A 13,769-nucleotide genomic window follows, 5' to 3' on the forward strand; every position below is an offset into this window, starting at 1 on the left:
AGGACATCGAAGACACGCCCAAGAGGAGTTAAAAAACCCTTTTGACCAACATGCTTAGCGATTGCTAAAATTAAGCACAAAAACATAAGTCTACCGACAACTGGAAGTCAGCATAAACGGATACACGAAAAACAAATGATAGCATACATGGTACCAGTGGCAGAAGTGGGGATATGGCATAAACAAAAGTACACATACAACCTAATACTGCACAATGCTATGACCAGCGCAAGTGACATTAACGTCAGAGCAAAAGTAGGCTACCAGAAAAAACACGCGACTGTTAAGTCGAGTCGTGATAATTAAGCAATGAATTGACAAAACACGAAAAATAATATCGCACATAGCAAAAGCATTAGTAGTGAGACAGGTGTGTGAAATAGTCAGACCAAAAACAGAGCTAGACTGCTACAGTGTAAATAACTGCAGGATGCAAATAGAAACAACACTATTAATGGGAGTCAATAACACAGTTATGGCAGAACTGCTGGATGCAAATGCATCGACGACGCCGCGCTAGCTGCGGTAGTGAGGAGCACAAGAATAATAATAGTAAAATAAACACAAACACGCAATACAATTCAAATATGAAACCTAAGCAGCATGAGCAATGTCAGTTGTGCAATCGTGCCAACCAGCCAGCCTAGAAAACAAAATTGTCATTTTAAAAGTCCATACTGCCCTCTAGCAGGCAGATCTTTCTGATGTCGCGAACAAACTCTGTACCGTCAGCAACCTTTACTCGCACGCGTCTGACAAGTTTATTAGTGTCCGGCATAACTTCCTTTACAATAGCCTTGGGCCAGTGCCCACGTTTAGTTGCCTCGTCCGTTACCAGTACCAAATCGCCTGGTTTCAAGCTTGGAGATGTGCCAAACCACTTTTGTCGGGGCTGCAACAGAGGGAGATATTGCAACAGCCATTGTTCCCAAAACTTGTTTGTGAGGTATTGGGTCTTTCTCCAAGAGCGTCGATAACCGTCAGCCTTCATAAAAACATCTGGCGGTAGGGTGTCACAAGCTGATCCGGTGAGTATCATACTTGGAGTCAGGGCTTGCAGATCATCTGGTGACGATGGGAGCGAAGTGATGGGACGATCGTTTAAAATTCTTTCAATCTCTGCTACCAGCGTTAGAAGGTCGAACTCATCCAACGTAGCGTTTCCTACCAGCGACCGCATCAATTTTCTTAATAAACGAAAAAATATTTCGTAGAAGCCGCCTTGATGTGAAGCACGCGGAGGGTTGAAGTGCCAGTTCGTTTCATGCCGAAGTAAGGCATCGGTGACTTTCTTTTGATGGAGGTTCTTGAGTCCTTGCCGAAGTTCGCGGTCTGCAGCAACAAAGTTTCCTCCGTTGTCACTGTACAGATCAGTAGGACAAACGTTTCTACGGCTGCAGAATCTTCGGTAGGCTTGAAGGAATGCACTTGCCTCCAGGGATTGCACGACCTCAAAGTGCACAGCACGGGTCGCCAAACAATTAAAAATACAAACATATCGCTTAACACTGCTGCGGCCGCTCTTTACCATCAATGGACCAAGAAGGTCAGTGCCAGCAGCTTGAAAAGGAATGGATTTGTTTACGCGTGGAGCAGGTAAGTTGCCCATCTGCTGTTTTCCGGCGGTAGCTTTCCAAAAACGACAGTTCATACAGGAATGCAAGACCCTTTTGACAGCTGATCGCCCTTTGACAATCCAATAACGGGAAGCAATGGCGGTAAGGACTTGTGAGCATCCCATGTGTCCTTCTCGTTCGTGATACCTCATGATCACTAGATCGGTGATTGGGTGCTGATGTGGGAGAATGATCGGATGCCTTCTTCCGCTTGACAGAGAAGATTGTTGCAATCGCCCACCAACTCGTAACGTTCCGTTAACAACATAGGGGTTTAGGGACTGTAGCTCCTTCAAAGCCACATGCTTCTTCAACTGCAAGTCGGACACGAGTTCCACCGGGGCGTCAAATCCTGGGTGGTTATGGAGAACTGCGAACACCGTCGGGTATGCTTGATGCTGGGCGGCTGTGACAATGGCAAGTTCAGCTTCGTCCATCTCCTCGACACTGAGCGAATCTGTCTTAACAGTCAAGGAGTCATCTCGGCATTTCCTTTTCAGGTACAATTTGAAGCGAAGCAACCATGCAACCGTTCTTTGCAGATCGTGGAAATGCGAGTAGCGGGTAAACAACCGACATAGAGAGTCTGAGTCCGTAATCGTGTGTTGCTGAGCTGAGCAACGTTCAATGTTTTTAACCTCTGGATCGTCTGACGAAATTCCGCCAACAAAGTCGGGCTGGTTTGGCCAATTGCTCGTGACATCATGCAAAAACTTAGGACCATTAAACCAAAGCTTAGCGGTATTAACTTTATCAGGCCAAACTCCCCGAGACGCGAGGTCAGCGGGGTTTAAGGTAGTCGGTACATAATGCCATTGATTGACACTGGTAAGCATGTGAATAGTGCTCAGCCTATTAGCCACAAAGGTGTGGAAACGAGTCGAAGTATTATTAATGTAACGCAGCACAACAGTTGAGTCTGTCCATAAGACAACACAATTGAATTTAAAATCACACTCCGTCAGGATAAAATTGCAGACTTTGGCAGCGAGCACAGCAGCAGTGAGCTCCAGGCGAGGTACGCTAACAGGCTTTAATGGAGCCACTCGAGACTTGCCAAATAGAAAATTACAAATTACTACAGAATCATCATAAAACACTTTAACATAAAACACGACCCCATAGCCACTGGTACTGGCATCACAAAAACCATGCAATTCAAAGCGGATAGCACATTTACCAAAAAGAGTCAGGCTTCTAGCGATGGAAACACATTCAAGCTCTGGAAGGGCCTTTAACCAAGCTTCCCAATTAATGTTTACTGGCCCAAGGCCATTAAGGGGTTCATCCCAATCAAGTTGAGCGTCACATGCCTGCTGCAGGAGTTGCCTAGCAGGTAAAATGAAGGGTTGTATTAGACCTAGTGGGTCGTATGTTTGCGAAATCATGGAGAGAACGCCTCTCCGGGTGTTAGGCTTTTGTTGGATACTCACCCTCACCTCCATGCAATCGCTCGCAGCATTCCACACAACACCAAGGTTTTTCTGCGTTGGAAGCTGGCACTGAGGCAAATCGACCTTCGACGCCAAGTCTTCCTGCAACACAGAACTCAAGACCTCTGCACTGTTAGACAGGAATTTAGTTAAATGGAAGCCGCCACTTTGTAATAGTTCACGCAGTTGTTGTATTAGTTCGATAGCCTGATCCGGCGATTCACATGAATGACAAATATCGTCAACATAAACATTTTTTAAAACTGTGTTAACAGTGTTTTGATCAGCACCTGCTTCATTGTCTTTGGCAGTCATCCGAAGTGCGAAGGCAGCACAGCATGGCGACGACTTTGCTCCAAACACATGAGTTTGCATACGGTAGTCGACAGGTTCCCGCTTGAGATCATCGTCCGGATACCATAAGAATCGAAAGGCATCCCTGTCTCCTTCGTCTACACGTACTTGGGAAAACATGGCCTTAATATCGCCCACAACAGCGATCGGATGTTGCCTGAAGCGAAACAATGTTCCTACAAGGTTATTGGTGAGATCTGGGCCATGAAGCAGCTTGTCATTTAATGACACGCCTTTAAACTTCGCGCTGCAGTCGAAAACGACTCTAAACTTGGCCGCATTGGTCGTGCAGTGATGGGGCACATAGCACGTCTTCCCTGGTGTGTCTACCACACCAGTTTCAAGTGGCACAGCATAGCCACATTTAACATATTCCTGCATTTTATCACGATACTTATTGAATAACACCGGGTCAGTAATAAATCGGCGCTTCATTCCCTCTAGGCGCTTGAGTGCCATAGAGCGATTATTGCACAAGTCCGGGTCTTCATCCTTCCACAACAGCCCTACAGAATAGTGTCCATCCACCTTCTTCACCGTGTCCTGCATGATCTGCAGCGCACGTTTATCCTCAATTGAAGGACAGGGGGCCTGTGGCTCATCGATGTCATTAAAATCCTGCAACAATACATTTAACATTCTATCGCAAGACTCCTTTACGCTAAGAAAGTTTACCATTACTGGTGAGTTGAGTTGCCTATCGCCACCATCTTTCCCATAAATGGTCCAACCCAGAAGAGTGTGCAGTCCACATGGTTCTCCTGGTGCGCCAGTACGAACTTCCTGCAAAAGATAAGCCTGGTGAAGATCGCTACCCAATAACAACTCAACCTTCCTATCTTTTAGTTCAGGGAACTTTAAGTCCTCCAAATGACTATATGCACTACTAAGTGCTTCGGTGGGAATACTGTGGCTGACATCCACAATCTGGTCCATCACCAGAGCATCTGCAACGGAAAACACAGCCTGCTCTTCCATTCCCTGCACAGCCAAAAAATCAATTTTCTTGTCATGAAAGGAGACAGCATTGGTGGTCAGCAACTCCACATTGCTTTTTGTCGCAGCAACCCCTAAGCGAGATACGAGGCTTGAGGAGCATAGACTGACGCTAGAACCTTCATCGATAAAAGCATAAGTATAGGTATAGTTGGAGGGGTCTCCAGCCCATACCTTAACTGGTAAAACCTTAAAAATTGTTGTCCCAGATGTAGCTGGCACAGTTGCGGACGTTGTTGCTGAGATGCTCTTCCTCGGGGAAGAGGGACTTTCCACTTCCACACGGTTTACATGCAGAAGTGAGTTATGCCTCGATCCACACGTTGCACAAGATTTCTTAAATCTGCAATCAACCACTCTGTGGCCTGCTCTCAAGCAACAAAAACACAGTCTATGCTTTTGCACCAGGGTTCTTCTTTCTGCAACAGGTTTTTGTTTAAACATCTCACACTTCCATAGGGCATGCGACTCTGCACACAAACAACAGGACTCTTGTTTATGGTTAGCAGATTGGGAAATCTGCTCTTGGGTTGTGCAAACCGAAGCACGCTTGTAGCCACCTTGCGGATTAGATCGAGCCAGCGATGGTTGTGGAGCTCTCTTAACATCTTTGCCTGGTTGCATAAGATGGCCATATTGGCTGTCGGCTCGAGAGGCTGCATCCTCGACCAAGACTCTTAAATCACCAAACGTGGCACAGTCCGATCCTAAGTGATTAACATGAACAAACTGCTCCTTTAACTTATAAGGAAGTCGCAGGAACAGCCGTTGAAGCACCTCGTCACTGTTTAAAAGGTGAGACTTACCCCAGCCATCGAAACTGACTTCACACTTATACATCTTGTCGCAAAGCTTTGTGAGGCCCGGCGCATCCCACTCTGAAATAGGGGGTCCTTGCAGCAAATCTTCCTTCACTTTGGCCATGAGTTTTCCAGGGTTGCCAAACCTTTTTCTTAATCTATCCCATGCCATTCCATATGCTCTTTCACTATTTTGCAAGCAACTCAGGCCAGATATTACTTCCAAGGCCTGGCCTACACAATTGTCCTCCAAAAAGGCGATGCGATCTTCAAAACTTAGATAATTTGACTCAATGTATCGCTCAAAACGCCTTTTAAAGTTAAAGAACTTTAACACATTGCCGTCAAACTTCTCAAGCGATAACCGAGGACCATGAACATTTTGAAACCCTGCACTGAGCTGGGGTTGAGGGACGACGATGGGAAATTCACTACTATTATTAGCTTCAGTGCGAAAGGGAGATGCGCAAGGATTAAGAATATTACTAGCACTACTGCTGCCCTGAAGGATACCCTGTTCTGCTTTTACAGGTGGTATCTTTACACCACTCTCACGGGGTGTCACGTGACTGCTAGACTCAGCAGCTTTGCCTGTGTCACTGCCTGCATCCATAACTACCGATGATGTTTGATGTGACACTTGCTTGGATTGTTCTCGGCAGCTTCGAATGAGGGTAGAGCATGCTTCAAGCAAACCATAAATGCTTTCCCCCATACGGTTCATCCTAGATTCTATTGAGCCTGATTGCTGTGGTTTGCATTTGAGTAAATCTAAACGTTTAAGGGAGAGCTTCCTTTGAAGTTCAAGGCATCTTTTCTTTACCTCCAAAACTTCAGAAGAGCTCAGGAAATCATCACTTGAGCATAGCTCCATGTCGATGGAAGTTATGCCAAGCTCGATTTCAACCAGCTCTTGTTCTAACACAACAAGACCTGGCAGCTCTTCGCTACTGTCATGTTGACCACTAATATTAGAGGCGGCCTCATGCTGCTCTGTTGAGCCACTAGCATAACCATTTGGCTTACTCCGTCTTGGAGTTTGCTTGGGCTTTTTACGAGCCATAATTAACACACAGCAATATACAAGCTACAAAAAACAAAATCTGTATGGTACTTACCTTTGGTGAGGTGACAATTGACCTTCACGATGTTACGGAGAATGTCAGTAAGCAACCTACTAAAATTACAGGGTTTAACGGTAACCAGTTCTACCTGACTAGAACAATGGCCTGACAGAGTACAGGCTTAGAAGCTTCAATCTTTGGCAGACCTGACAAGACTGCCCAAAGTGAAGATCTATTTACAAAATTTAAACCAAGTTTACAACGTGGCGGGCTCAAAGGCACAAACCAAAAAATGAATCCTTGGCAGACCTGAAAAGACTACCCTAGGATAACAAACAACTAGTTACAAAGTTCAAAGAAACTTTACAGCATGGCAGGCTCAAAGGCACAAACCAAAAAGTTAATCCTTGGCAGACCTGAAAAGACTACCCTAGGATAACAAAACAAATTACACAACTAGCTAAAGTGAGCTAGACAAAGGCACATACCATAAATGAATCCTTGGCAGACCTGAAAAGACTACCCTAGGATAACAAACAAATTACACAACTAGCTAGAGTTAACTAGACAGGCATAACCTTGCACCAAGCAAAGGTATGTTTTATAAATGATGTCTAAAACGTTTTTTGCCTAGACTGGATAAAGTGCAGGCCTTACTTATTAGAAGAAATGGTGTATTGAAAACGACAATAATAAAACGAAACAAACAGTTGCTTACCGAATTCTTACATATTCCCTAGTCACTCCAAATCTCCAGTTCTCCAGATTTATAAAACAATGACCACTCCAGTCCATGCCAAAACGTAAAAAGAAAGATCAACTAGCAAAAATTGTTAATGCATGGCCGGGTCACTCAAGCATGAAAATAGAATGGAGCAGAGATACAACAATAATATTAAATGGGCGGGGAATCGTTTCTAACAGTAGGCATCTGCACCAAGACATCAATGGCTTTATGCGCGAGATTTTTGTATTTGGGAAATTCAAGAAAAGAAACCCAACATTCTGTGTAATCCACTTCTCGGAATGAGTATTTTTGATTTAAATCAGCCCGTAGTTCTAATAATTCCTCATCCTCAGTTGGTTCTTCATTAAATGGTTGGATAATCCACGAGTTTGCTTCCAGACATTGGTCGTTATCTTCAGGAAAATACGTAGTCAAATTGTCGGTTGGTAATTTCAGGTGACCAACAATAAGGGCAGACAAGTTATCTTCAGTAGAAACGTCCCCAAACTCCCAGCTAGACTCTTTCATGTATTGACTTAATACATGAAAGTCATTGAAGTTCCTCGACAAAGCATTCTCTTTCCAGAGTGCAATTTTCATCTTCAGCGCATTGATCCTGCTAGTTGACCGAAATATTTCACCCCCTCCTTTGAAGACTGATCTTCACTTGGTTCAAACGATCAAAAATCGACGCCAATATGCCAATTTTGCAATCCAGTTGGGCCTATATGTCACAAAACTTGGAAGCCCTTGGGTCTCCGTGCAATGTAAAATGCCCCTAATTGTTCGCGAAGTATATTCGAGCGTAGGCCTATCTGTTTCAAAAGCACAAAGTAGGTTGGCGAGTAATAACCGCACACCAGTAGGTCCGGTTAAAAGTTTACAAATATGTCAATTGCTGTCTCTGTTGTGACTTCCACTATCACAGATCTAAGCTGTAGCCTATAGCCTACCCTTCTCCAGCTGGGGGTTGACAAAAACGTTACGTTGGAGGGGGGTCAAAAATTCAGAAAAACAGCGTTACGTAATATTTGAACGCTCCCTTAACAAGTCATCAGATGTTTCCACAAATATAAACAAGTCATGGCATCTCTCCTCAACCATCAACAAGTCATGGGATCTCAACACAGCCCCCATATCAACACCACGTCATAGCATTATGGCTACACCGTCAGCAAATACCCTAAGCAAGAAGCGGGGGCAAAGAAAAAGGAGCATTAATTTATCGAGCAACAACTGTATCGAACTCTCTGTTTGACACGTATGGAAAAGGGAGAAAAAAGGAAAAACGAAAGGGAAAAACAATAAATAGGTTCGGTTATGCAAAGACGTCCAAGTGTAGGAGATTGGTGTTGCCCAGTAGCCTACGTATGTTTAGAAAATACAGTGTCCGACATGAGGCAACGTGAAAGTTGCAAAATATGGTACCATGAAGACTGTGTTGGATTTGTTGAAAAAGAATTTCTTTGAAGAAATTTATTTGAACTTGTGATTGAAAAAACCTTGTTTGCACGAACTTACGATTGATTGGAAAAGAATTTGCTTGAGCTCACTACGTGAAGTCTCACATTTCTTTTTATAATAAACTATGGTAACTAAATTGTTTTGGGGATTTTTCCCTGTCTTGATGTTGTATATTGTTTTTATCCTTAATTTATGGTTCAAAAAATTGAGTTTAGAAGGCTGGCCTTAGGGGAAGGTATGGACTGATGAGCCACTTTTCACATTAAAAGCTATAATTGGTTAACTCTATGATGACGAAATTTCAGCACAACATAGTGTGATCACTACTGTAGCCTATATTGTGTAAAAAATTCAACCACATATAATTGTAGGATCAACAAAAATATTTGACAACATTGACGATAATCAGAGTGGTTCAAGGGTGCAAACGCGTTTGGACCTTTGAACCACCGCATATGCATCCTTGAACCACTCTGATAAGTGAGACCTTAAAGATGTTTAGAACAAACTTTTAAGATACAAGAAATACACTGTCAAATGCACACACTGCTAACAGTTTGCAGAAATAGATTAAGCAATATTAAACTGCGAAAAGTCGGTTCAAAACTTTTGCATGTCGACTGGTTTGATTTGTCGTTACTGCAAGTGGCGGGTGGAGGACAAAAACAATTGCTGAGGCATCACCAGCTTCGCTAGTCATTTTATAATATTTTACATTCCAATTACAGTAGGGGAAGGTCTGGACCTGCGAGCCACTTTTTTCTTTGAGATGCATATCTTCTACGTTTGTCAATATTTTTCTCTAAAAATTGGTTTTATAATGCCTTGTAGTGCTACCTACTCTACAGCAAAAGCACAAGTGATTATTTCAGCAAATGTTTAATTTACGCTCAAAAACATAAACACGCGCCAAGCGTCTTATCGCACCCCACAGGAGCGATAAGACACGTGTCGGGAGCGATAAGCCACAATTGCAATAAGCCAAAAAATGTAGTATTTTAGCAAAGAAATCACTTCACCATATGTAAAATACAATTCTAAAACATAGTTGTATTATTTATATGTCAAATCAATCTTCAAGCCAGCTTCCAAGCCTTAAATTTTGAAATAAGCGATGGACATTTTCAAATGATTCCTTGGGATGAGTTGCTAGAATTTTCATGTGAAATAGCATAATTAATAGTTGCAAACGAAACAAAAGTCAGAATTGTGATATATCCTAATGGAAAGCTGTAAAAAGCAAAAAAAATGATGTCATATGACACTTTAACATTTACTATCACAGGCACTTTTCATGGTTTGCAGTTCCAACACAAGGTGACTCAAGGCTCCCCACCTGATCTTTCAGAAATGAAACAACAGCTGAATTATATCAACTAAATTTTATCAACTGCTGAATTTTATCAGCTAAATAAGTTGCATTTAGTTCAATAGTATTTCTTAGAAAGTTCTGGATGAAATCTTTTGAATTTTTGCAAGTTAGAGGGTGGGGTGTGATTTTGAAGTGTTTTAGTAAAATTTTTCATTTGCGTTTGGAGCTTTACAGAAACTTTAATACAACTAGCATCGAGATATAAACTTTAGAAATTGTAATGGGCTATATAGTGCAGGATTTAGTACAGTTCATTTAGACTTTACTTCATTCTAATTAAGTAAAGCTAAGATGGAACTTTGTTACCAACAGTTCTGACCCATGATCCACCAAAAGTGTTGTCCCTTGAACCATAGTTCATGGGTTAGCACAATGCCTAACTGTAGGACAACAAAACATGTTTCATTTATTTTATAAATTATTCTGTATTGTAAGTGGAGTGTAAAATATTATGCAATGACTAGCGGTGATGCCTCACCTGGTGATGCCTCATCAATTGTTTTGTCCCCTCCCCCACCACTTGCAGGAACGCCAAAACAAACAGTCGATATTAAAAGGTTTTGAAACGACTTTTCGCAGTTTATTATTGCTTAATCTATTTCTGCAAATTGTTAGCAGTGTGTGCATTTGACAGTGTATTTATTGTATCTTAAAAGTTTGTTCTAAACGTGTTTAAGGTTTAACTTAAGGAGTGGTTCAAGAGTCCATACCCGGTGGTTCCAGGGGTCCAAACGCGTTTGCACCCTTGAACCACTCTGACCATCGTCAATGTTGTCAAATATTTTTGTTGATCCTATAATTGCATGTAGTTGAGTTTTTTACACAATATACTGAAGTGATCACACTATGTTGTGTGAAAATTTCGTCATCATAGAGTAATTAGTTAACCAATTATAGCTTTTAATGTGAAAAAGTGGCTCATCAGTCCATACCTTCCCCTACCTCTCCTCCAATTTTAATGTCGATAATTCATGCTATGGTAGAATAAACATTAGTACCGTACCGGTATTTTGAAAGTTGTGGATTATTTATCAATTTGGCTATTCTGACAGTAGCCTATACTCTGTGCTTTTTTTACGAATACTGCACTGCTCTTGACGCAGGGCCGGTTATCGAGATTGGAAAAGTGAAGTTTCCGATTGTTGAAGTGTTGTTGCCGGGAATTATTCCATTCACTAAGTGTCGCTGAATGAAGAGCAGTCCTGAAATGCGTTGCTCAAGCGCACACCCCCGAAAGTCGAACCAGCGCCGCGTGATCTTGAACCGTGCGCGTAACCACTGAGCTAACGGGGAGGACTTTTTCTTACGACTTCAGCTTTTTCTTTCATAATGTGATTGTTTCTCAGACTCTTTGATTAGTGATTTAACCAGTTTAACTGTTCACACACATGAAATCATTCAAAAGCGAAGTAGTCCATTTAAATTTCTGAACTGAAATCAGCCTAGGCCTATATGTTACTCGCGAAGTGAGAATGTTATCGACTTTTCGTTCTCGAATAATACAGTCACTTATTTAACACGAACAAAAATCGAATTGTTTAAGAAATGTAGCCTAACTTTTTAATATTTTGATATGGTTTTAAACAGTTCATGATGAAAATTGGAATGGAATGATGGAAGACTGTCTTTTATCCCATCATCCAAATCTTCCATGTTTGATATTTTCCTTCTTCCATCCCATCTCATTACCTGCTCACAGAAAGCTGAAAGCAGTCTGAAGAGGACAAGAGGAATTGGGCTAGTGTTGTCATAGAGTCGCATTTGCTTAATTTGTTTTCGTTCCATTTTCATCGAAATTTAGTCATCTTGTGGGCATATTTCATCACTTGTGATGATGGGGCATCACAGTTTTGTTGAGATGCCCAAAACAAACTGGGCTACTTTATAGTAGCAATTAAGCTGGTAAATTTTACAAACATTTGGCAACGCTAGTCAGTATCAAGGTTAGGTTACCAGAAAGCTACAGTAAGTTAGAGAAATTTCCTGTTTTTTGGAAGTGGCTATTTTTCCACACTTAATACCATGGTTACAATCAGGTGTTGCCAGAGTTACGATTAAAGTTAGGAAGGGTTAGAGTTAGGAATAAGGTTGGGGTTTTGATCTTTGCCCAGGACTAAAAAAAATTTCATAAATACAAAATTTTTGTTCAACAGCTTTAAACTTTTCTCAAATTAGAGCAGAATTTCTTATCTAGCAACACTATTGAGGCTATTATTACACTATATAGTATAAATATAGTCACAGCCTTTTTTTAATGCCTTTGGCAAGAAATTTTTGGTTTCTCGATTTTATGAAGTTTATTTTTAGCGTTTTGAATTGAAGTTTAAAAAAGCCTGTTTTATCTATTTGCAGCATCCTATTTATAAAATAATTAGACTCATGCCTATAAGGTTCTGTTTATATTTCTAGGTCGTTTTTAGTACTACTACTGTAGCAGGCTATTAATATTATCCACTGTAGCCTACCGTTTCTGTTAGTCTTGTAAGGCTTGGTGCGTTGCATTTTGAAATGGCTTTGCCGGTAGTAGAATTTCTTTCAGATTTTTTTTTTGCCTACCTTACTCTTTCACATGATGAGCTACGTATCAAGAGTCTTCCCCTCAAAACCATCAGCACTTCCGATAACTCACCAAAGCTGATGTCGAAACAGCAATTGTTTACTTTTTATTTAAATTTTTTTTCTAGTTAACACCATTATTTTCTGACTGCCTAGCTTATTTTCTTCGTAACCTGTGTTGGTTGTTACAGTATGGCCTAAAGTAAGATAGCCTAATTGACAACAGCAAAGATACATGCCAAAACATTCAAAAGTTTGCTTATAGGCTACCAACAAAAAGTTTAAAAATACTATATTATATTCAATGTGTTGGGTTGATAATTTAAACAAAAAGCAACTGATCTTACTTTAGGACAGGGGTCGGCAAACTGCGGCCCGCGGACAAACTTTTTGCGGCCCTCGAACGAGCTTACTTTTAGTGCATAAACTAAAGTTTCATCATTACTGCCTTCGTAAACAAGCTACGTCTTTGGGAAACTCAACTAATCAATTCCAATTTTGCTCATTTTCTCAATTTTGGCCTTTGTAAACCTTCCAACCCTGATAAGTACATATCACTTATCGTTTCCACTAAAACTAACTTTGAATCTCAATTTTGCGATTTGAAAAATCAAAAAAAAAAACAGATTCGATTTATTTGCCATTCCATTTTCAATGGATGTCAATACTGTGCCACATGAGATGCAAATGGAAATAATTGAACTTCAATCATCCAGCATATTGAAGGCCAAATACGATTCAGTTCCAATTGCCAACTTTTATAAAGAATATGTCCAGAAATCCACCTATCCTCATCTGTATGACAATGCAAAACGTGTAATGTGCATGTTTGGAAGCACATATTGCTGTGAGCAGCTTTTTTCAAAAATGAATTACGCAAAGAATAAACTTCGCACTCGCCTGTCAGATCGTGATTTGAATGACGTATTGCAAATATCATCAACAAAGTTGCCAGTTGATTTAAACACCTTGGCCATGACACAGAAACAACATCATCCTTCACATTGATAAATGATAAGTAAATAAAAACAATGCATTGCGTTTTAATACGTGTTTGATAATAAATATGAAACGGCAACAAACACATCTCACTGTGCAATAGACACAGGAATAGGAGTTGCAGATGCGCCATGATTTTAAGGATAATGTGGCGATTGTTTATAGATTGAAATTTATGCGGCCCGCACGTTACCGGAAGTTTGTAGATTTGGCCCAGTAGTACAGAAAGTTTGCCGACCCCTGCTTTAGGCTATACCGTAATCACTAGGATATAGTAAAAGCTCAGGTAAAGATGCTGAAAAGGCTTTTGTTTAGTTTTGTAAGGTACCGATAGATATGAAGAATTGTTGGATATGCTAGAGATGAGAGAGACCATAGACCAAATGGC

At 41.1% G+C, this 13,769-nt stretch overlaps 1 protein-coding gene across 1 annotated transcript; it reads right to left on the bottom strand.

Annotated features, from left to right (window-relative positions):
- Positions 1–664: 664 nt before the first annotated feature.
- Positions 665–6,262, bottom strand: LOC145771130 (uncharacterized). Its single transcript, XM_082582868.1, has 2 exons — positions 2,797–6,262; positions 665–2,535 (listed from the first exon to the last, which is right to left on the bottom strand). The coding sequence occupies exons 1-2, from the start codon at positions 6,260–6,262 to the stop codon at positions 665–667; spliced, it is 5,337 nt and encodes a 1,778-aa protein (XP_082438994.1).
- Positions 6,263–13,769: the final 7,507 nt, after the last annotated feature.

The sequence above is a fragment of the Aplidium turbinatum genome, chromosome 5, assembly GCF_918807975.1.
Source record: "Aplidium turbinatum chromosome 5, kaAplTurb1.1, whole genome shotgun sequence".
NCBI classification, from domain to species: domain Eukaryota; kingdom Metazoa; phylum Chordata; class Ascidiacea; order Aplousobranchia; family Polyclinidae; genus Aplidium; species Aplidium turbinatum.

Bases quoted from the DNA above. Each gene is read 5' to 3' on its own strand.
- LOC145771130 (XM_082582868.1), bottom strand. From the start codon at position 6,262: ATGGCTCGTAAAAAGCCCAAGCAAACTCCAAGACGGAGTAAGCCAAAT. The intron at 2,536-2,796 runs GTAAATGTGCTA...TCTTATGGACAG, and splicing joins TAGAAGCCTGACTCTTTTTG to ACTCAACTGTTGTGCTGCGT.